General features: G+C 41.9%; 1 protein-coding gene across 1 annotated transcript in view; it reads right to left on the bottom strand.

The window, feature by feature from the left end:
- Window positions 1-695: 695 nt before the first annotated feature.
- The window catches only part of trabd2b (TraB domain containing 2B), a 56,375-nt gene continuing 31,711 nt past the window's right edge, over window positions 696-25,359 (bottom strand). Inside the window, exons 3-7 of the mRNA XM_026305573.2 lie at window positions 22,330-22,476; window positions 17,187-17,361; window positions 4,219-4,315; window positions 1,694-1,978; window positions 696-1,527 (exon numbers count right to left, since the gene is read on the bottom strand). Of these exons, the coding sequence (XP_026161358.1) occupies window positions 1,296-1,527; window positions 1,694-1,978; window positions 4,219-4,315; window positions 17,187-17,361; window positions 22,330-22,476 (936 nt within the window). The 3' untranslated portion in view covers window positions 696-1,295. The remainder of the gene's footprint in view (window positions 1,528-1,693; window positions 1,979-4,218; window positions 4,316-17,186; window positions 17,362-22,329; window positions 22,477-25,359) is intronic.

The raw sequence follows: 25,359 nt of genomic DNA, 5'->3' as shown, positions 1-25,359 counted from the left end.
ACTCTTATTTGTTTGCAGTGTTGCATCAGGCAATTTTGTATAATTTTATCTTATTTGCTTCATTGTTTGAGTGCAGACATCATGAATATTCTCCATTGATTCAATCTAAAAATGAAACCAAAAAAAAAGTCTGTTGCTGCAGACCCATTAAACAAGATAACAGTCAGGTCTAATATTGTGATCACTTCAGATCAGATAACAGATCAGATACCTATTTTAACTGTGTTGTTGAATTTTGAGTCCAAAGTATATACAGTAGCTTATAAATTTGTTGGTAAGGGTTCCTTCAGCGTAGCCTTCAGAGCTTTTAAGTGATGAATAAGGACCAGCCCATCTCAACTGTGCTTCTCTTCTAGCTATTTCTGCTCTCTGATTATTTTAATTTGTTGGTGGGTTCAGATTAGCATTTATAAACCTGCTCACAGGCCTGTCTGGGGCCTGATTAAGTCAACCCTAATGGAGACAGTACATGTTTCTCCTTGCTTTGGCCAGTAGATGGCAGATTGACATTACCTGTTGCACAAGTTTGCTGCTTCTGCACTCAAAGTGCTACCAACTTGCAAATTATATTTTCAGGATATCATTTATGGGTATTTACTGTTGTATATAAACAACTTGTTTATCTCACAGTCTACACATTATTTAAACAATTAATTCATGTATTAGTATGTTTGAATTAACGAAAGCATGACTCATCAGTTTCAATGTTTATTTTTTTCATTTACCTTCAAAAAGCCAGAAAATATACTCTTCTCTTATTCTTCCAGAAATAATAAATATACAATATTTCTTTATGAACAAAATGCACAATTTACAAAAGCGGCAAAAGCTCCACTTTCTACACAGTACTGTTTAATTCATTTCCTGTTATTAGTATGTTCTATTCTCATTATTAATGTCAGCCTATACATTATTACAGTTTTCACTGGGTAGAAGACCACACACAAATGATACAAACTCTTCAGAAATACAGGTCTTCACTGTGCTATGTGTTTGTTATTCTATCATAATACTTTCATGAGGTTTGGAGCCTGTGCAGCCATCATCTGTTAATGACTGAAAGCTTATTCAACATAGTTAGAGACTTGACAAGCTTTCAAAGACTCTGACGCTCCCTATATTAGAGATTGGTGTCAGGATTGTCCCGCCCAGGACGTCAGGTCCTGACTAAAATGTTCCTCTATTTGTTGTCTGCAGGCGTTTTTATGGCCAGTCCTCATTTATCAGGTACATTCCACTGCTCCGATACGGACTCAGTAGTGTCTGAGTGTTCGTGAGATAATGGGGTCTTATGGTCAGGAGGTGTAGAGAAAGTGTGATAACAGCCCGGCTAAAAGACAAGACAGTGTGAGTGTGCTGTGACCAAAGCCTGGCTGAGCTGAGCTGGGACTGGGGAGAATGGAGGAAGGACTCGGGTGTCCCTGCGTAGCATAGCTCTTCATCCACCTACGCTGCTCTTGGTGGGTCAGTGGTGTCTCCACAGTCACATAGCCATTTATTATTCTCATGTTAGGTGGTGGGGTTGCACTGGAAAGAGAAGGACACAAGAAACCAGAGTGTAGTTTCCTTTATTTTTTAAGATTTGAAAATAAATTATGTATAATCGTTTTAATAAGTGATTTACAGACATAAACCACACTCCAGGTACCTCTAAAAAAAACACCTTATTTTAAGGTGATAATAGATATCTCACCTGTCCCCAATGCGAACCCACAGGTCGCTGAAGAGTCGGGGTCTACCATGGCCACGATGAGCCTTGCGAGGTCTTTTGTGTCGTCCGAACTCCTCCAACTGGCTCAGGCTGTCGGGGAGCAGCATGTGGGGCAGCTCCTCCTCTCCGAGACCAGGGACGTTCCCTGGGTCCTCCAGTTCCAGCTCCATCTCTGGTGGAGTGGTCTGCCAGCTGGTGGGTGAGGCTGTGCTGGCGTCAGCGCTCTCCTCGCTGGAACCTGCTGCAGGCTCTTCAGCTGGTTTATTCCTGAAGGAGAAAAAACAGGATGTAGAGGACATGGAGTCAGTTTATATTCATTAAAACCCCAGTTGGGATTTTTGATCATATTAATCCAAGATGTATTCAAAGGCATCACTGAAGCCTTTGACTTACAGATGAATAAGCATTTTAGTGTTTTTCTCAGGCCCGTGTCACTTTGAATGTTACTCTCTGTGGTTTCTGACCACCCTACTGCTTTCCACTTACAACTTCAATCAAGGATGCGAATAATATAAATGCTGCACTGAGTGGCAGAAATACAGAGCAGGAAACATTAGGGGAAGCTGTAACTCTTGTGACCATACGGTTGCTCAAAGCAGACCACCCGGAATCACCAGCCATGCTCCTCTTTCTTCCACCCATTACTCATACTTTCTCTCCTCTTGTTCTTTTCCTGTCAATGTGGCTCACATGTGAGTTTGGGTTTCAAGGTAGAACATCAAAAAGAGCTTACTGTTCCTCTACAGACATTACGCTGAAATGGCCGGTGTAAAATAAAAAAACATCACTTCCTATGCATATGGTAAATATTAATGTTACTAAAGCATGAGTCATGATTTGCACCGCTCACTCATAATTAGTTTTGTCTCTTGTCATCATAGATTTGATGGTCTTCACTTCTGCTTTTACAGGCTTCAAACCCCCCTCTCCCCCATCCAGGCCTTGATGCCTTGGTCAGAGTGATGATAGCTCCCCTCCTGTGGTCAAACTACTGTGGAGCCAAACCCAGCTCCACTTTGCTCTGTCTGTCAGTCATGTAATCGCTCTTTAAAATCTTTTGCCCATCGAGTCAAAACACTCCAGCTTTCATAAACACCTCTCGTTCAGTCATCTTGTGGTGTTTTTCCTCCGATGCTACATCACCTTGAATCAGGGGACTTGGAGGGTCTGCGTGCATGCACATGGGTAAGTGTGTGGTCGCGTGGTTGTGAATGTGTGCAGCAACTGCAAGTGTTTTGTGACCACAGTAAGTCATTCCACTTGTCAGCTATTAAACCAGAACCACTGGCTGAAGCCCACAACTCTGCAAACAGGGTGGAGGGAGATAGGGAGGCTACGTTCACAGCTGTAATTTGTAGTTGGAATTTTCTAAAAGCCCTGGCTGAATGGATGGATGGGGAGGGTTGTTTTTTTTTTTTTTTTTTGCTGTTTTTAAAGACATTCCTGTTGTTGTCAGTTGTTTTTCCATTTTCAGTCTGATTCAAGTGGCTGTTACTATTTTATTAGCTCATGGGCTAACCCCTTCGGTGAAAGGGGGAATGGGATGCTCTGTGCCAAGAAATGGGGGTGCACATAAACACACACTATTGCAGAATTTTTTTGTGAAGAATGCTGCAGGATGGAAGCCAAGCCTCTGTGTGAGGTGTGTGAGTGTGTACTGTATATGCAACCCCGCTGCGCCTGCTCTTTGGCACCGTGCATCACTGGGCCTAGCCTGCATATACAGTACATACTGTCTGTATGCGTGCGTGTTTGTGTGGACTGTGGCACCCGTGGCTGCTGAGAACAGGCAGAACCACTGCTGGCAGCTGGTCTTTGGCAGGCGAGGGAGGAGAGGGAGGCAGGAAGGGAGGGAGCAAAGGAGGAAGGTGAAGGAGTTGAGGTATCAAAAGATTCCTGAATAGCTGAACGTTATTTGTTACAGACCACAATTTAGACAGAATCTGCGTTGCACTTCAGTAAATCAAGGTTGAATGCGTCAACTCTAGAGAGAATAAGACGGATGTGTACTGGCAAAGTTGTGAGAGGGTGATAGAGTCTCTTTCCCCGTCCGATGAGCTCTGTCGATGTATGTCCACGTGTACCTGCATGCCTGCTCTTCAGCAGTACCATACTATCACAGCCTCATCAGTGTAATTCTTGTACATAATCACGCTCCCCTCATCTTTTTCCATTTGTTATCTTGTCAGATTAGCTCACTTTTGTGGTTTAGTTTCGAAGTGAAACCTGTGGCTGATTTTCCTGCTCATGACTGGACTCATCCAAAACTCATAATTTGCTTGCACTGGAATTATTTAGCCTCCAAGATAAAATATTACATATTGTCAGAAACAACTTTGTCAAATTCCATGACGTCAAACAGTCATAGTGTAACAAAGCATATGTTATCTACTTTCTCTAGTTTTCAGAAACAGATTTTTGTTTGTTTCTTTGTAACCGGAGCAGTTTAATCAAATGACATGCTGTGTCATCTGTTACACTCTGTACACTCTTCCCTGATTACTCACTCTGTGACTGGTTCTTGGTGATCAGAAGGCATGTGGACGATCTCGTAGCCTTGCTGCCTGAGGATGTCCAGCACACTGTGGTTCCCCAGGAAGTGACCTAACAGTAGACAAAACGCTTAAGGTCATGACAGATTTAGAAGAAGCAAGAGAGAGAGTTAAAACATCTATTTGCTGGGCTCATATTTGGTCTTTGTTGCAATGTGGAGTGTGTTTAATAAAAATCCTTTGATGCTGAGAGGTGTGACTGTAGTTATGGGAGTGGTCCAGACGGCGATATGTCCTGATCTTGTAGCAGGACCCTGCTGACTTTGGCGATCCCCTTCCTCTAGCGCCCCCAAGTGGTTGACCTTTGTCGTATTTAATGACATATAACGACTATGTTGTGGATTGTTACAAAATGTGGTTTAAACCTTCATGTGCCCCTTATAGATTATGCCATATACAGTACAGTATAGACAGAAACAAGAAAGGACTGTGGCAAAACTTTGATGAAAGATGAGAAGAACTTTTTAAATGCAAGTTCTCTCTTCATCTACTGGATCCACTTGTTGCTCTGTAATGACCCCATATTGTCAGCACTCAACCTCAGCCTGCGCTCCACCCCTCTCTCTCTTTCTTTCACCTTGTATATGATTCCTTTAGTCTAACATCAAACATGCGGGCCCCAGCCCCATGCTGATGAAAGCTTTTTTTAATTTCTCCCATCAGCCGATAATCCTGCGCGTCACTCAACCCAGCAATAAGCTTGGTTGTTGCCTGACCTCACCCCTACTACACACGCGCACTAACAGAAGAAATTCACGTTTCTGCTCGCACACATACACAAATCTGCACATGCAAAATTGTCACACACACTGGAATTCAAACAGTTACACACCTCAGCTCACGTCTGCGACTTATTAACAACACGCTGACAATATCCGAGGCTCTTGCTCGCCTTTTGTGACGGCCCTCTGCTTCCACTCAGCCCCTGCCAATTTTATCATTCTAATGGTACCGATCATTTCTGAAAGTCAAAGAAAGAGGCGCGCCGTGTCACACTTTTTTGGCAGCCAAGTTCAAAGGCAGTGCTGGGATAGGCTGCGGAGTGAGAGGAGGCTTCTAACAACAGAGTGCTGGCGAGATCAGATGTTATTACACAGACGGGAGAGTATGAGTTTTTGTCTGACTGAAGGTGGCTGTGTGTAATTGTGTGTGTGTGTGTGCTTGTGTGTGTTCTTGTTTCTTTACACAAGGACAGAGGTGAAAACACATTTCTCATCCTTGTTTTCAGGGTGAGGGTACTGAGACCAAAATGTTAGACTGTAAAAAAAAAAAAAAAAAAAAAGTGAAGTTCACATGTTGTAGAAGTGATCTTCTCCATGCAGCTGCTGGTTCACAGTAGATCCCTTTAGTGGGAAATAATTCAGTAATTGGATTGGTAGGAAATTCATATTGCACTGGCATGAGTGTCCTTATCACCTTTCCTCTTTTGTCACCATGAGGATGAATAGGCATGGATACACACATTAACCAGGATGACCTCCTTCTACTTCATATTAAACACAATCATCAGTTATGAAGGAGTCATGAAGAAGAATAAATCATCAAAATGTTATTATTAGTTGGAGCCTATAATATAATAATATAGTTAGTTATGTGTATACATGGGAAAAGTCCCTGCTAAAATGTAGGCGGTCAAAACAGTCTGACTGACTGGAGTCATTTCATTCAGTGACGGCATGCTGACGGATTCAAGCGCCCTCATTTGTGTCAAGCAGCTATTTCATTAATTTCATGGCAGGGAAGGTGGAGGGAAGAAGACCTCCTGTGTGTTTCAAGGTGTGAGGTCAAGCTGCCTGTTTGATGTACTCATGCTGCGCCCTACACACACACACACACACACACACTGCTATATTTGAATGCATGTGTGTGGGTGCATGTTTGTTTGTTTGCATGAAGTAATTGTAGTTTTCCTTCACAACAGCAAGACATGATTTTAACTTCTGGGACACACATGCTGTAAATCTGAAATTCTTTAAACATTCAATTGTCTGAGGGTTCCTTTCAATATGAACTTTGTTGTTTACAGGATCCTGCACCAACTCCTTAAACAACCTACTGAACACACAGCACAAACACTTCTGACAGCAGCACAAAGTTAAAGAAAGACACAAATACACCAGAGACAAACATGCACTTATGCACATTTGCTCCCACACACACATAAACACATTGTCATACTCAAGGTGAAAACCAGCCTTTCTAAAATTATGTAAACTACCATGTTTGAGTTTAAATGGAGTAATTGCACAGTTCACCACAAGTAGGCACAATTTGTCAGACCTATTTTGGAAAACACAGTGGCATGTGTATTGTTTTCTGGGTGTGGGTAGAGACTATATGTGTGTGTGTGTGTGTGTGTGTGTGTCTCTCTCGCTCTCTCTCTCTGTGTATGTGTGTATGTGTGAGTGAATGTTGCTAGGGGTGGTGCGAGATCTACTGTGTGTTTGTTTGTGGAGTATCCAGACAGTAAACACTGTGGTGCTTCTGAAGCAGAGAGCAGGTCTACCAAACAGTTCCATTAGCCAAGACATAATGAAGGGGTCAGGTGACTCCTAATTGCTCCCCTGCTGGATGTAGCGCTCGTGGGCTGACTGCAGCGGTAGTACACCGTAAAACATGCTGTGGCCGTGTGTAAAATTCTTACTTATGGATATTTTTGGCAGTAATTTATGACATTTGGTACTTTCTTTCTTTTCCTTACAGCTGCATCACCACCATCTGCACACTGTTTTGATGTTTTGCAGCTGTGGGCAGCTCTTCTTTTTCCATGATTAACATTTTTATGGTTACATTTAGGCACTCAGAGCCCTTGGTTAAGGTTAGGAAAAGATCTTGCTCTTTGTTAAGTACTGTATTGCAAAACTCAAAGAGGACTTTAAGCATGAGCCAGGAACATTTAATTAACAGAGTTTGTTTCTAAACTTAACCACATGCTGGACTGAGGATGCTGCGCTCAGGATGCTGCACTGTGTAAACCCACCATCCGCTTCAGCAGCCTCCTTACAACTTCATCCTATATCTCATATCTTTCTCTCAATAAACATGTGCCACTTGCTCCTCAGCATAACAGGTGGTTCAAGTCCTGACTTGTTTTGGGTACACTGAACTGTTATTTTCCACTGGTAAATGCACAACACACAGTAGTCAAAACATGCTTAAATTGATTATGTAGTGTTCAAATGGCAGCTTCTTCACCATCAGTGTTTAATGTGCCAAATGATGTGTGGCTCGGACTAAGGTTAAACAGAAATAACATAACTTGTGGTCTTGTGGCTTCAAACCACTTACAACCACTTTGACACATCACCTAATAATCTAATTTCTCTCGGCACTCTGCTGTCATCATATACCATAAATAAGTTAAGTAATGTTTTAGTTGTGACTTTGTGCAGTGTGTGCTCCACCTTACAGGGTGTTTCACTCCTGTGACTTCTGAGAGCAGGGTTAATGACCCAGTCACTCCTCTGCGTAATAACCTTTCCATCCTGACTTCCACTTACAGTAATGTACTCCAGTTCTCCTTCTCTCTGTCTGTGTTTACTCTAGCCACCTCTTGTCTCGGGTCTATCTCTTTATCTGTCTGGTTTTCCAGACTGAATCATGTCTTCTTAAAGCATCTTTAGTCGTTTGGATGTCACTGCGTCTGTCTCCCACCGTCTGTCAATTTTTCCTCTCCATGAAAGTCTGTGTATGTATGCTTTACTGTGTGTTGCAAACAGAGGTGTTGCTGCATGTCTCTCTTGTTGCCACCCAGGCTTGACTCCAGGTATGTCAACATCTCCTTTCTCGCACCCTGCATTGGTCTGTACTCCCTCACACCCCCCCTTTTCTGTCTCCTTCCTCTATTCATCCATCTCCCCAGTCTTCCCTGTCTACTTCCCTCTAAATAACCTCTGAGGAGCACAGAGAAGCTGGCAGCAGCGTGCAGTAGATTAGGGCATAGTGGACTGGTCCAAAAATAAAATAGAAATAAACACAGGAAGGAAATTATAATATTTTTCAGTTTTTGTGCAAACAAATGTGTTTGCAATTACACTAGGTAAACAATGGATAAACTGATATAGTCTAGTGGTTTAAATAAATTCCACATGGTTTGCAAGCAGACCACCTCATATGAAAATTACCCAAACAGTAACACAAAAAGAGAGAACACAAGAAGGCCGGGAATAAATAGGACATTTAGTGGTACATGAAGTGAATAAAAAAGGGATGAAGGAAAAAGGGGACCGATCGTGGACTCAGGGAATGACTGGGGGTGGAGAAGATAAGGGCGGTTGGATGGAGCACGTGCTCAGGGAGCCAGAGCGATTGCATTGACGTACCCCATCCACCCAGCCCAGCCAGAACACATGCTGGGTACTGTTGCTACATTATGGTCCAAACAAACACAAGCTGTTGCCTCCCAGCCAATTGAACAACAGATGAAAGAGGCATGAGAAGATGAGGGAAAACAGGGAGAATCAGAGAGGATACAGTGAAGAGGGAAACCTGGTGAACTGAGTGGAAAAATAAAATTCCACCCCGCCACTTTATATTCAAAGGACATGTTCCTCCTTAGAGTTGTTTGGAAATATGCCTGCAGACTGAGATGATGGCAAAAATGGATGATGGGACAAATTGGTGACAAACTAGATGAAAACATGAAAAGTGTTGAACAACAATGAGCATCCAGAACAGATTTAATGCTTTTGCTTGGAAGTCCCTGAACTGTACTGATTTGTTGGGGTCAAAGGTTATATTACCAATTCAGGAGTCAAATATACTCAATGTGGAAGCTTTTGCAGTTTTAACTTGTGAGGACGCAAAGTTTTTCTCCAAGATGTGCATCTTCAGCCCCCACAGCCATCATCACCATGTCATGTGCACATTTAATTTAAATTAAACCGTTTTGTCACCTGATAATCTGCTAACAGGTGTGGCTGCCTACTTGCAAAAGTAGACTGGTATTATGAATGTTTTTTGTGGATATGTGTTGCAGGAGACAGATGCTGTATTATTTAATCTGTGTAGCACTAGCACTCGTTCCTCAAACAACATGTGAGTAATGCAACAAAGATTTTAATAAGGGCAGCATCCCCGCGCCTTGCTGTGCAGTTCTATTTACAGCTTTACAGTGTTGGGATTCCTCTATAAATCACATAGCAGCTTTTGGATTAACAAAGCAGAGCCAGAGAAACAACTACCCATGGCGCTTGAGAAATAGTTGAACCATTGCAGTGAAAACGGAGCATTGCTTTCATTTAATGTGTAAATCTAAAAAAAACAGGATGGTAAATTCCACCCATGAACAGCCAGGCTCTGGGTTTGTAGAAAGGGAATAGCACAATCTGGAGTCTTCCCTTCACCCTCCCACATCTCTCACTCATTCCTCATCTCCATAATGACTTCATTTCCTTTGCATGCGGCACGACGTCTGTCTGTCTCCCTGCCCCACACTGAGGTGTTATGAGTGACAGCTGCTGACTGGGCCATTCACGTCAAGTTCTGGTTGACGTTCTGGTCAAATACAAAGATCAAGAGCTGGGAGGGATCAGATCCAGAGGCCGACTGCTGCACGCGGTGGGCCTGACAACAGTACATGTCAAAAGGCTGGAGGGAGGCTCAGGCCTCGTTGGCACAGTGTTAGAAGCTTTAAAGTGATTCTCCATGTTTAAATATTTAGGCTGCATGAGCGTGCCACTGCAGTCTGTTAAGCTGTCCTAGTAAGCAGAAAGAAAGAGAAAACGGTGGCTGAGGTGAGGGGAAAAAGAAAAGCACAGAGAGGAAAAAAGAAAAAGTAGTGGCAGAGGAGGAACCAAAGGCCCAAATAAATCGAGACACGAGGGGGGCTTAGCTGATCCCGTTGTGGACCTGTGGTCGCTTCCTGCTGGGACAAGTGGAGTCTAGTGAGCAGATGGTCTACAAGTAGAGAAAGACTTTTCTTATGAACACACACGATGGTAGAGACCTAACACTCAGTTGAAGTTGCAGGTCCTATAGAGTCCCACAGATAGATCATGGAGTGTTGCATTGTGGGATTGTTAGCAGAACGTAGTGTAGGTAACATATTTTTTCACGTTCTATTGCGCAATATGTGAATGTATTATACAGTATTGTGAGTTACATACAAACTCAGCATCTCCACAAAATGAGTAACAGTTTCAAACACATCCCGTACTGAAGTACTTGTATTCCTGTGTCCACGTAGTACTGCAGTATCCATGTAGACCGGTATTAAGGCTCGAAAGATCAAAGCAGAGAAAGACAAGCTGTAGCTAAAAGTTGCATTAAGCTTATTGGCTCTAAATAGGCTTTGAGACGTTCTTTCAGCTGCTAATGAAGTGTGTAATCTTTGAACAAGCCAATGAGCCATGCTGATTTAATTAGCGTGAGGAATTTGACCAGTGTAGCTAAGCGTTAACATGATTTTCATGCTAACTCACAAAGTTACATTCTTTGACATTTACGAGACAACATAACCTTACATGGCAACCACAATAGAGCTGTTTCTGTTGCTACAGTAGTTGAAAGGTATGGTGCTAACATCTCAAGTCAACTTTGAACACTTACAGCATTTATAAGAAAATTCAGACCTCTCTACCTGGAAAGGAAAGGAATGTCATGTGTGCAGCTGAAGTAGAGTAAAATTATTTGTGTAAAGACATTTTTTTTCAGGGTTTCTGATGCTTCATAAATTTGGTGTAAATTTGCATTAAAGCAGCACAGAACACCCTGCAATAAATATTCAGAGCACTGAATAACTGAATATATTTCATTCAAGCTCATTTTAGCTTAATTTCAAATCTTGTGACTTGCTAAAAAATATTTTTAAGGGGCAGGAACTTTTAGGAAAGCATGTCAGTAAACGTTCTCATACTGGATCACAACACAAACACACACACAAACACACACTGAAGAAGAGAGAATTGTTTCAAGAGCTTTATTACTCTATAACCTATAAGCTTTTTCAAATTGACTTAACAATTACATCAAAACCACTGATTTCAATCGTTTAAGACATTGCATTACCTCAACTACTTCTCTGTGACCCTGCAGAACACTGGCTTCTTGGCCAAACCACACTCCAGTTAAAAATCAATTTAAATGTACCAAACTGAGTAAACAAGCACTAATAATTCCTATCTCTGCCTCGCTGTCTTCTCTGCTGAAGACAACACAGGAAGAACACATTTCTGTTACTTCATGAAATGTTCCTGCACCGGGTGAAAGGGGAAGACGGTAAGCAACGGAACAGACTGAGGTAAACAGCAGTAAAGCATGCTGCCGGATTAATACAGACGAGACAGCAGCAGATGGAAAGGACAGATAGGAGAGAAAGCAGGCAGACAGACTGGGAAGCAAGGGTGCAGCCAGAGAGAGAGACTGACAGCCAGATGAGGAAAGGGCTGAGAGAAGCACTAAGAGAAGAAGAGCTGCAGAGACAAAGTGTCATGCACGCCAGGCAGGCTCTGTGTCTCTCTCTCAGTCATCACTTCAACACCACAACACCACAAGCGACTGCAAAACACATGGACTCTCTCTCTGCCGGCACAATAGGCTATTATGGGCCTACGCAGCAGAACACATGCAAGAAAAAATCCACTTTCAGCGAACACTTCCAAAGTGGCTCAAGCTTCAAAACAAACAATACTACATGTGTATTTTTGACAGCGACTACTCTTTTTGGCGATAAATATCTCTGCAGATCAGTTGATTTTAGTGCGGCAAACATACACAAACACACATGTAAGTGTGTACATGTGTGAAGTTGGTGTCTAGGCTGTGGCAGCGTCAGGAAATTCCATGGGATGTTTTCAATAAGAGCGGGCAGTGGTAGCCAGAGAACTGGCAAATGAAAACCTGCTGAAGCACACCATAACGCTGGAACAACACACCGCCTACCCTCGCAGCACTTCACTACTCAGCACAAATGACAACTCTGCATGTACTTTTTTTGTTTTGTGTGTGACTGAGACAGAGCGTGACACAGAATGCATATTTTGCTGAATGAGTGGAGGAAAAAAAAGGCACATTGAGGCTTGTATCAGTTTACAATAGCAACAGAACAAGTGCTGAATGCGAGTGCGACGTATTTGCCAGCATGCTTTTCCTGTTACTATCATCTGGTGTTGCTGTGTCACTCTGCCCAAGAGGAAACAGTGATGAGTTCACTTGGCCTCGTGCTACAGTGGGTGCCTATGATTGGTCCCCATTACATAATACTGATTGTAATAGTGAACAGCAGTGACCACAGTGGTGTACAGGAACAGGATGAGAAACTGTGAGGAGACAGGGGAGAAGAGGATGGAAAAGCTGAATGGAAATGTTTGATCAATATTCTTTCAGCAACAGAATCAAAGTCGCTTCAAAAAAAACCCCAAAGTTTTCCCTGTTCAGTCTGTAAGCTGAACTAGCTGCAGGCAGTATCTTTGCATTTAACAGAGTTAACAGAGTTTTGGCTAACGCATTAGCAAATAGCTGTCTTCAGTCTTCTTACTTTCATTTAGGGTTGAGTTTCTACTAACAGAACACATGACCATGACAGTCAGATATCCAGTCTCCATTTAGTTCCAGCTCCTAAGGAAAAAAAAAAACAGCTCCAATAACTCATCTGTCTTTTGTTTGTTGCTGTAGTGTACAGTGTGTTTTTGTTATTAACCACTCCCTGCTGCTGTTTGAATAAGGGCTGAGAGCAGTGAGAAAACTACAAACTGAAATAAGGTGCTGCTGGAAATGAGACAAAAAAGTTGCTTACAGCTAGAATTGACTACTGGCATGCAAGGTCTTTTACATTACAATTGTAGTGATTTCATACAATACCCATAGAATTTCTTGGAGTTGTTCTGACCTATTTTAGCTGTACAGCAATGTCAGCTCACTACATTCACCAACTTGAAATTCAGCTATTTCCTGACTTTCTGACTGAAATACCAATGTTATACATGAGACAGAAAGACTCAGTTTGACTGAACTGTTGCTGTGAACCATCAGTATCTCAAAGTATTTGCCTCCAGTGGAAGACAATCACTCACTGCTCGGTCAGTTTCCTATATACTGCCTGCTGTAGCAATTTTACCTCTGTAATTTGTATTAATGGCCTGTTGGTGAAAGTGAAAAAATAACAAATGTCTGTTACAACATTTATGTGCATGCACATGTGCATGATGAAGAAAAATGGGCAGAGGAAAAGAGAAAGAAATTGTTTTAAGCGTTCATTTTGCACATTAAAGTGCTTGTACTACAGGAAGGTGTAGGTGTACAGTGAGAGGACAGGGGGAGGCTGGGAAGTAAGGTGCTGAGCTGAGCAGAGATGGATTTCCTGCCTAAACCACTTTATACACATGTCGTATAGTTTAATTACCCTGCGAAAAAACCCATGGATTCGATTCTGACATCAATAACTCTAGAGGGCCTTGACCTGAGCTCTGCCCTTTCTCTTTCCCGACAGTCCTGTTTTCCTTCTGCACTCTGGACATGGTTCAGGACAGAAGGCAAAGGCAAGTGCTAATATATTTCTGTTGTAGGGGCAGAAACGCAACCTGACAAATCCACAGCTTCTAAACATGGACAAAATAGGAGTCAAACATTGGATCATAGTTCTAGAGCGTTCATGAGCCAGTCAGTAAACAATGCTCGGACATCTTAAGTCTCATGTTATGATTATCCCATCTAATAATCCATACAAATAAGCCATACTCTGAGCCAACTGCCTGCAGTTACACGTCATGTTAATGTGATTTTAAATTTTATGTGATCACATTATTGAACGCCCACATTCGGCTTGAAAATGGTTGTAATCCATCTCCCTAGGATATATTTATTTTAAAATATGTCTGGATAATCTTAACCCTCACACCTCCTGTTATTTTTCTTCATTACTTAAAATATGCATTGTGGTTAGATTGTAATCAGAGTATAAGCAGAAAGGAAGCCGACTTCCAGAGCTAGTCCGACAAAATCATGTGCAGGGCAGTGTTAATATGTCCAGGCATCAGTGGATGATAAAATTTCATGGCTGGTTAATGGCCAGTGGGAAACTGGGACCAGCAGGGACAGTTACAGAACTGTAAAGACATGAGTCTGCATCGCAAAGACAGAAATAAAAGATGGGAGCAAGGATGTTTTGTGATAAGAGCCTGGGAGAGTCTTTATTAAGACTGATTTATTAAGGTTTTTTGGTCAATGTGCATCTGGATACATGTACTGTGTATCATTTATCAAACAGATATCTGAGACACGATGTGCGCCTCTCTGTTATGGCTATGCTTCTACATGAGTATAGAAACTAGAGAGAGAGGACATGATAAGTGTGGGAGACTAATGTCCAGCTGAAGTTATTAACTATGACTAAAGAGCAGAGACAGTGCAAATTTGAAAGGGCATATTATGGGAATGATGGAGGATGCTGGTGAGAAACATTTTTAAGTCCTGGAATGCATAGAGATCTGCTTTTAGTTAAAAAAAATACATTTCCCATGTTCTTGGAGGTTTGTGTAGTGACATTGAGATGTTGTATTTCTTTAATTCTTTACTTTGTAAGTTTGTTTTAGCTTTGACATTCTCCTTGAATGAACCTAGAAGGCAACCCCAGTAACTACTTGCATAATTAGCAGCAAGTGTCTGTAAATTGGACACTAATTCCATGCAGATTGTGAGTGGAAAACTGAATGAAGCATGTAGCCCATGCATGTGCACATTCATGTGGCTCTCATTGACTGATATCTGCTCTAGGCCTTACTGTGTGTGTGTGCTTACTGTGTGTGTGTGTGTGTGTGTGTGTGTGTGTGTGTGTGTGTGTGTGTGTGTGTGTGCGTGTGTGTGTGTGCGTGTGTGTGTGTGCGTGTGTGTGTGTGTGTGTGTGTGTGCGTGAGTGAAAGCACTTCTCTGTTTAGAAAGTTATAAAGTATGCACATATATCAGCACAGGTTTAAATATGAATCTAAGTGTATGCATGTGTGTTAGCAAGCTATAGCTGTTATGGTTCTTATCACTTCACACTAGCTGTCAGTTCTCTCTCACACAACGCTGTAGCCTGTGGGTGACCCAACACGCAAGGCCAGGTTGTGCACATGGGGGAAAGTAACACACAGCTGCTTTACTGAAGGGCAAACATTTAACAGAGACCAACCTGGAAAACATGAGGCTGCACTAGAACAGCCTGACTGATTAGGCTAAAGATGTGACAGAGGCCGTGTTCAATTTCCCCAAATGACATACATTTGTAAGATAATGAAGTCAGCAGTGAAGGATCAAAAGCATCAGATTTATGTTGATGGGCTTTGAACACACCATGTCAGTGCCTCTTCCAAGTTTAAATGCTTGTAAGGAACTTTTTGTAGTCTGTTTAATGTAAGTTGACAAAGTCTGAGACTCAGCCACATGCACAGTTACATATTTATCCACACAAGATTTCCTGGCTGAACACTGTCCTTCTACATGTTTAAACAGTTCGACATGTTCACATTCAGAAACTGTCCAGTAAGTGCTGCATGCTAGCAATGACCTTTAGATGTGAGCGCCAGTAGGAGTTTTCATTTCCTTTCATTGTCTTCCTCCCACGGGATTTAGTAATTTAATCATTCTGTATAACTCACACATCCAATTTAGTGTTTACTTTCTCCTGTTTGTGCTTTGATTTGAACTGATACCTCCCACACCAGTACAGCTGTAACACTATTACATTTTTTTATTATTAGCCTTATTAGTATATAGTGCATTTAGATGACATTCTGCAAATAATCAAATACAACACAACAGAACAAAAATGTAACCCCTTATTGATCTTAAAAGGAATATTCCCCAGGCTCCCAGCTGTCAGTCCTATGGGAAATATATCCTGTTTTAAACAGTGTAACATCCTCTAGCTCCTTTTTTGTTCTGCTACTGCTCCACTCAAACTCCTCAGCTCCTTGTTAGCACCTGGAGTTGGAGTGAGTTTGTTGGTTTTCTGAGGCCTCATTGTTTCTTATCACTGTATAACAGGAGACGTGTCACTGACATTATTGCACAAATTCATTGCTTCTTCAGTCATAACAGTGTGCAGTGTTAGTGTTCAGTCCGTGCACGTGCAAGGACACTCACATGTAGTAACTAGATGTACTACTGTGGTACTATTTGGACAGTACAAAGGGCAGACAGAGGAAAAAAAAGGAAGGAACCAGGCATTCAGCATTAATCATACACCAAAGACACACTGCGTGCACTCACACACTCACCATAGAGGTGGTACCAAGTTTCAGACTCACAATGCCAGACACACAGTCGTACAGTAAATAGACACACACCCACCACCTGTGTTTGAGGGAAAACACACTATGTGTGCGTATGTTGATGCACACACACGCATACACACACACACACGCGTACACACACTTCCCTAAGGACACACTACACCATTTAGGAAACATTAGCAGCATTAGCCAGGAATGCTAATTGAAACAAACAACTCATGGTTTCTTCATTTCTGAGGTGGGAGCTGGCTGTAATGGAGACTTCTGTGTGTGTGTGTGTGTGTGTGTGTGTGTGTGTGCGTGCGTGTGTGCGTGCGTGCGTGCGTGCGTGCGTGTGTGTGTGAAAACACACAGTTTTCATGCCAGCAATCTGGGAGCCATTGTACACTGTTATTCTCCTGCTTTTTCTCCAGTTTTGCTTTCAAACACAAAAAGAGAGCAAATTGTTCACCATACACACATTAGTGCTGACAGAAACACTGTTCCAGACCAAAGCAAACCTGATCTCTCTTTCACTTTACAATTACATGCAAACACACACTCTCAGCTCCAATCAGAGTGTATTTGGAAAGACCTCAGTTCATGTAAAATGGAGATTTGGTCCTTAGAATTGCTGGGATGCTTGATTCTCATATGGTTTGGCCTGCAGTTTAGAAAAGCGCCCAATAACCAGCAGATCAAATGTCAGACATGCAGCATTTGAGACTCCCTTACCTGCACCAAATGCAAAGAAATAAGTCTGGTTGGGATTTCTCTGCAGCAGGGCAGACACTCGGCGAGCCATTCGCTCATTGCGTTTATAGATGAGCTCCTGGCGGAAGTAGCTGTCAATCTGCTGGGCTGTCGTGCGGTCATGTGCTGGCAGGGAGCTGTTGATGAAGTGAGGAAGCTGAGAGAAGAAAAAAAGATAGAAAATTATAATTTAAAACCCTTTATGGTAAAAATCCATAGCAGGTCAAGAGGTTTGTGAATCATTCAATGCATACATCAAATGAAAAAAAGCGATTAAAGAAAACTGACATGGAAAGAAAGCAGAGGACTGAATGGGGGCGTTGGTGACAAAGTGGCAAGTTTCTGTGCCCATGTGAGTGTGAGACCTGGCAACCAGGAGTGTTTGTGATGTGACAGCTTGACAGAAAGTGACCATTTCAAGGTTTGGCTCTGACGCCTGAGTTTTAAATGAGGAAGCATCAGTGAATGGGAGAAACTGAGGGAGGACGCTCTCTCACTTCCACTCTTTTCAGCCAAGATAATTCAGCAGGTTGTTGAAGTAGTCGGGATTTGCCTTCAGGGTCTTAGCTGCCCAGGTCAGAAATACATAAACCCACACCCCTCTGTCTTTAGCTTATTCACCTTCTGTCAGGGTAGCATTGTAGAGTTTTTAGGCTCTTTCTATTAAAATGAGTGCAGTAAAATACGACGTTTCCCCTTTCTTAATTTTGGCATGCTGTTTATTGGCAGTAATAAAACCATATCTTCTTAACGAGGACTGTTTGTGCTATTGTGGAACAGAAATACTTTTTTATGTAATTCGTACTTTTGACTTTTCCTCCACTGGACATGTGGCTTGTTAAGCCATATATAGTTCACCTGTGTGGGATATCTGTCTCGACTCTGTCACCTTCCTTCACTGGAACTGTTTCTAGTACCACCTGGCATCTACCCAGCCGCCAGCATTGCTTACTGAACTGCAAAGAATGAAGTGATGGAGGGACTAAAGAAACATTCGGGTTTTGTGCTGCACTATGTCTCTGTGTGTGTTTGATTGCACAAATGCACATGTGTTTAAACTGGAACCCAATTTAAGTGTGACAAGAACACACACTTGCATACATGCAGTGACTGTGTAAAACTGTGTTGACACAACAGTAGAATGGAAACAAATGGAGCATAAATCAGTGTGTGTGTGTGTGTGTGTGTGTGTGTCAGTGTGTGATGTCTAAATACTGAATACATGGGGCGATTTATTGTACCACATGTGCCCAAGGTGCTGAACTCCAGCATCCAGCCAAAATCTGTCTATAACATTTTCTTTCACTCCCTCCACTGCTGTTCTTACAGACTGTTTCACACACGAGTTGAAAACTTCTAATATTTATCCCTTTCATTTTCTCAACAACCTAATAACCCCAGCCCTGGGGACGTGAGCTCACCAAATGTCTGTAGCCCACTCATTGTCTCTGCTTAGACTAGCTCCTTGAGGCTGCAAAAACCGCAACTAGAAACTGTCAACGGCCAACCAAGTTGCATTGTGGGTGATGTTTTGACAAGGTAGAAGTCAATTTATAGCATAAAAAAAACATGTCTGTGATTCATTAGCATTTTCTTAACTGTCCTGAGTGATTCTAACAACGTTAACACGCTTCAAGCTAAATCAGTGATGTACATTAATGCCAGTGTAAGTGACATTTTGCCCAGAAAGATGTTGCAAACATAAGATAGATTCCCCCGATTCTCCTTTTAAAATGAAGCTTTAAGTTAAGTTTATTTGGTCATGAACCAAAAATAATAAATAGCATTTCTTGACTGTAAATAACATACAAAGTTTGGGGTGATACCATTTTTGATACCACTTTGATTTCTTTCAGTTTTTTCAAACACTCAACCAGTTCAGGTTCACAATTTTAAATTTAAGTCAGTAAAGTGAGAAAATAAGTCATTTGGCTGGTTAGTGGTTGTTAATTTCAAGACCCGATCTTTTCCAAATACTTTGCATGATGCAAGCCATATTATTCACTGAGTTGGAAAAGAAAGCTACATTCACAAAGATGTCTGTAGACTGGTGTTTTCTCTTTGTGTTTTTTCAAAGTGAATCATTCAGCTTTATCCAGATTGACAGGACTTCATGATTCATAAGTGAAATGAAGCATAGTTGGATGAATATGTGGGAATAAGTTACAGAGAAGGAGGTGAGGAAGGAGTGCTTCATCATCGCGCTGATGTGGGGGCACAGTGTAAGTGTTTCATGATGAGAGAAAAAAGTGTTCGGTCAGAAAGGGGTCAAGGTGGGAGTGTAGCAGTAGATGCAGATAAGTTATCACAGGAAAGGCCATTAGCTGCTCTGTATCCAAACCTGCACAGGAAATGTGGAGTGACAGCAAGTTATTTTCTCCCTTCCTCACTACTGGTACCACTCTCCACTCACTGTCCCACCAGCAACTTATCCTTTTCTTTCTTTTTCTCTCGGATTTGGCTCTTGAATGTTGTTTTTTCTCTCTTCTGAACTCTCTTCTTATACTGTCATTTCTTGTCTTTTTCATTTCTGTTTGCTTTTTGCTTTGTTCCATACGTCTCTTTCTTTTATTTTTAATGTCTTCTTCTTTTATTTTACTCTGCTTCTCATCCATATCCTTCCTGTTCCCTTAGCATCAAACTATAGAAATATCACCACATAATGTGAGAAATAACTGAGGGGACACAGTCAATTACTCTGCAACCATCAAAATAATATGGTATCTAGATTAAATTTCACCTAAATTTGACTTTACTTCTTGACCATGTCAGATCAGCTCAATTTAACTTTTTTTTTAAAACTTGAAATTACTGACCTTTCCTAACTCTAGTATTTCTTTTTTGTCTCACTCTGACTTTGTGTCCCTGATGGATTTAGGACCAGTTGAGCATCAGTGTGTCCTGCACTATTTTGCTCTCCTGTGCTCTGGAGCCCATCACCAACCTTTTTCTAATATGATGGATGTTGAGCGAGGAGAGTGTCGGGGGTGTTGAGCCCTCTGGATTTGGTCCTATCTATCAAAAACCACACACACACACACGTTGCTCTATCATGTGCTGGGGAGTATTAGTACACATTATTATGACATGAGGGGCAGGGGTGAATTGGTATGATTTAATACATTCATGCAGGAGACAAATGTGGCCACAACTGCAGGTGAAACTGTGACTAACAAGCTCCCCATGACTCCTGGAGAAAAGAACCACAGTCAGTGAGAGGCAGAGGGAGAAAAAGATAAAAGGGAAATGTGTCTTTTGTAACGTCAGAGACAATATGAGTTTGTGTCTGAAGTGTTTGAGCAGTAGATTGCAAACACTGTCTCTTACTTTGTGTGTTTCTGGTGTAAATGATGCAGAATATTTGCTGTTGAGCGGTGAGTTGAGGTTACATGGTGTGTTGGGTTTAATGGGACTGAAGGATCAGCGAGGGAGGTTGACACACCACAACTGATTTATGAGGAGAACTTTCAAGGAAATCTGCATTGAAGGGTGCAAATACATGTGGTGTCTGGGCAGCATATGTACGTGTTCTATATATTGAATGGCCTTTTGACAGCTAGCAGACGTGGGTGTGAAGACTGATGAGGAGGCTGTCACTGAGGCAGCAGAGGCTATGTTAGGAAACACAAAGTTGCAGGAGGTCAGATGGTGTATTTACAGCTGAGTCCAGCACTACTACAGTGTCAAACTATCAAGTAACTTGAGATGGATTAATACAGCAATGTGCAGTTTTGTGCCTAAACGTTTGAGGTGATGATAACCTAATGGCAGAGATGTGGCTGTGAGAGAGTTGCCAAATCACATCAAGGGTCTGACAGATTTGGGTATTTGAACACCGCTACAGATGTTTTTGGAATGAAGCTGAAAGCAGCTGTCATTTTGTGTGAATGTTGAATCGTATCTTGGCTGATCTTTTGTCCAACAAAACTAAACAATATAAAAATAATTCAAAAGAGGCAAGATTAAAACTGTACACTTTGTTGGCCTAAAACTGTGAAAAATGATAATAGGCAACATAATAAATCAGAAAATGCCTTTTTAAATAGGTGCAGAGATTTTTGTCGTGTTTTATGACTTGAATAACTAGTACTGGTCAAAAAGACAGTGTCAAGAACCAGCTTCACTCTTCTACCTGACAGCAACAGCAAATGTTTATATATGGTACAGCTTAATGATGAAAGTCTGTCTGCACAGTAAGCTGAGGGTGCATCACCCCCACACATCCTGGACAGAGGATGAATCACCCTCTTTTAAAGTTTTAGTCCACTGAAATGAAATAATCAGATTTTATTAGCATGTACCATACAGTACTACGCAGAAATAACATGTAGTACTATGCTAGTATACTTTGGACTTTAGTTGAAAAAAGGCACTAGTTATTAAGATTGTGAGGTTTCCCAGCTGTCTATAAATATCACCTGTCATAAAACAGCCACTCGTTTTTGATGCAGCTGGTCTGCTGTGGCCTGATCCTAATAGTAACATTTCAGAGGGGAACACATCAGTTTGACCATCAAAGTACAGGTGTCACGATTACTACTGTGAAAAACATTGTAGTTAGCTTTGTGTCAAATGTGATAAATTCCTTAAAGTGATGTCACTTTAGTCACCGTTGTTTGGATCTGAATGTAGCTGAGGCTGAATTAGTTGCGTTGCATTGTGGGTGATGTATGCGTCAGGTTATCATAAGAAAGGAGAATGTGTGGTAAAACAAGACAATACTTTGAGTCTGACAATGTTACAGAAAGTTACATTTGTGGATTACTCTTTGTACTTTACGTCTATTACTTCATAAATTCAGAAGAAACCGATTGTTGGGAGGAGCAAGACAAGAAGATCTTTCCAGTCGTCTGTCACTGGACCATTTAAAACTTTGTAAGTGGGAAAATGTCATATTTTTGGGTAACGCTTGGTAAATATGTAGCTTGGAAGTTTTTAAATTATTCTTTAATTGTAGAAACTTTAAAAAAATCTGCACGACTATGATGAAGATCCACATACTACCTTGTGTTATAGCGGGCAGACATAACAAGTTCAGAGGTTCAGCTGGCAAAACTGTAAATAACAACTGCATTTGTTATTTTAGCATCATCTTTGTAAGTTAGATGATCTAGATGAGACCAACCTGTGAGGTGTCATGGTTAAAGATGATGGAGCTGAGGTCACCACAGTTGTAGTGTGTAATGAGGTCCTCTGTGGTGTAGGATCCCTGCAGGCTGCCTGCTCGAACGCCCTCATGCTGCAACAGTGTTTGGTTCAGAGCAAAGAGCACCTACAGGGAGAGAGGGGGACAGAAAGACAAGAGGGGGTGCTGATATTTTCTTTGTTCACATACTTTCTGATTTCTCTTTGGGAGCGATTTGCCATTAAGTGGGAGAATTTTGTCAGTGCTCATTTTTTACAAATATCATGTAACATTAATATACAATTGAGCCATTATGCTGTGTTTCAGAAAAACATATATGCTCTTTTGCAATGTTTTCATTACTTTTCAGGATACATTCATACACTTTACATACAGGCTGAATATAGGTAGAAGCAGACCACAAAATCATGGCCAGAATCCAGAAAGACAGAGAGGGAGCATTTCAAAATAACCCTTCTTTCTCCTGCACCACGACTAGGTTGCTGTAAATTTACAGCACCCATTAAAAATAAAAGTAAACCCTCTTTAGAGAAAATTTATAGCATGCAGGCATGAGCCAGCCCAACCACTCCACAGCTGTCCTCTACAGCAGGAGTTAACCTCCCTGCTCCCGCCCTACACAATCCCACGCCACCTCTGACTGGCCTGTCAACTGGGACCAAGTTGTCAATCACTATTAAGCTCTCTTACAGAAACCAATGGTGTGTTTGAAGGAGCAAATGTGTTTTTTTTCCTTCTGTGTTGAAGTGCAGCAGATTTCACACAGTTCTACATTGCACCCAGTGAGAGCATTTCCACTGACTTGATGAGAACAAGTGACTCAGCTCATCATGTCTTCGTGCCACATCAAACTGAGCCATGCCTATTATCCTAATTACCAAGAAACCTGATGAGTGCTTCAGAAAATAGTGCAGGGAGAACGTCAACATCCAAGATGATTTGTGAAGCAGCTTAAGACCAGTACAGCTGCAGCACTGGTTGAGGTGCATGTCAGAAATCTGGGTCATAATTCACACAATTAAGTTATGTTTTCTAAATCATAAATGCCTATATGGTGCATATTGAATGTTTAAACTCCAGGCGACCTGTATTTTATGCTGGGATAATCACATCCAAGCTCTAAGCTCAACCTTGTGACTCCCTCTCCCTCTCACTGAGGCCATTGTGTTTGCTAACCAGTCTTGTGAGCTTTTTATCTTTAGTGTGATTTCTTTCCATAACTCAAAGAGACAACAGGTGAGCAAACAATGTGTATAACCTCTCACTAACCAATTTAACCCTCTCATTTACCCAGTTTCATGTGTGCCAGCACCAGAACCCAAGCCCTTCCTCCCACTATACAACCAACAACTTAGTCTGAACTTATTCACTCTTTTTGAAATGTTTCATCCTGCGTATTTTTTGCTATGCTCACCACACCACAGTCTCTGCACCAAGAATGGGTCATGGTCAAACCTGTGATTACTTCAGTCCTGAAAAAATGACTACATTACCTCTAATGACTTGTTCTTTTCTCTGCACATCTCATCACCAGACTTCCCAAACCCAGACGTCCCCCTGCTGACTTACTAATGATGCATGATAGACGATGCATAATAATCATGATACATTATTTCAGTTTCTATTTCCATCTCACATGAGATTCTTTTATTGGTTTAATCTCCAGGTGATGCCAGGCCTAGACAGGCTAATACCTGGCTGACTAGCTATGCAGCTACAGTAGCTAATTCATCTTGTGCAGATGCTGATTCTGAGCCAATAAGTTGTCGCTTTCCTGAGGCCTTGACCCACAGGGAGCTGTGCCATGTCTCGATAGTTTCTCCAAGAGAAACACCAGTGCAAGGCCGGAGCTGGCAGAGCACACACACCTGTCAGCCTGTTTGTAATGGGGCCAGCTTCAGTAGTTTCACTCAAGTGACCGATACATGGTTGGGTGAATGCATTAGAGGATGCAGGGTATAAGGGAGGGTGTGTGTGTGTGTGTGCGTGTGTGTGTGTGGTTGGTTGTGTTGTTAAGGGAGCTGTTATTTAAATATTGTCGATCTCTGGGGAAAGGAAGATCTCTGCGGCTGTAACCATGGTGCCTCGGTTTGTGCTGGGCTGAATGAGAGAACACGTCAATCACCGCAGGAGAGGCAGAGAGGAAGAAAGAAAGGGAGAGAGGAAAAATGCAAACATTCCCTGTGGTGTGTGTGTGTGTGTGTGTGTGTGTGTGTGTGTGTGTGTGTGTGTGTGTGTGTGCGTGCGTGCATGTATTAACTAAGAGTGTGGGTGTTCTCATACTGAAGTGGACCCCTCTCGCTGACAGACTGGCTCTATTCAAAGTTACTAACATTAACTCTGATCACCACATACTTTACTGCTGCAGGTCTCTCTTCTCTCATTTTGTTCCCTCCTCTCATTTAATACATGCGTGAGAAACTCTTATTGTAATTAAATAAAAAATTTATAAGAGCAATGTTGGAAGGAGCAGAGCACACACATTGTCTGGGAACCTGTGATCTGAGTGCAGTACTCCAAAAATTCATTAGCAAGCACTGGAAAGAAAACAGAAGGGGCTGGGCAGGAGCAATATGAAAAAAATCAGAGCGGTCTTTCATGTTTCAGAGTGAAAATATCAACATGTCTGTGCGTTACAGCGACTGACCTTGAAGTCCAAGACCATCCTGGCTGTTAGCTAGCAGTACTTTTAGCTTGTTTGAAGGTTTATACAGTGCTGTGCGGATGCTTTAGGCACTTATGAAGTTTAAGATTCTCAGGTGTTTCCCAGGTTCATTGTTCAGGACAACAAGTCCATAAAGAACCCACTAGAGTTCATGAAGAACTATTCTCAGAGGTAAGAAGAACCAGGAGTCCTGCAGCAGATGGTCCGACCCCCATAAAGCCCTGATCTGGGCAGTGTGGAGTCAGTCTGGGATCATATGAGGAGACAGAAACACTGGGACAGGCTCAATCTACAGAAGAACTGCAGCAGCTTCTCCAAGAAGCTGCAAAGTACCAGGAGAAACT

This window comes from Mastacembelus armatus, chromosome 4, assembly GCF_900324485.2.
Source record: "Mastacembelus armatus chromosome 4, fMasArm1.2, whole genome shotgun sequence".
NCBI lineage: Eukaryota > Metazoa > Chordata > Actinopteri > Synbranchiformes > Mastacembelidae > Mastacembelus > Mastacembelus armatus.
This window is presented reverse-complemented; position numbering and strand designations above follow the sequence as displayed.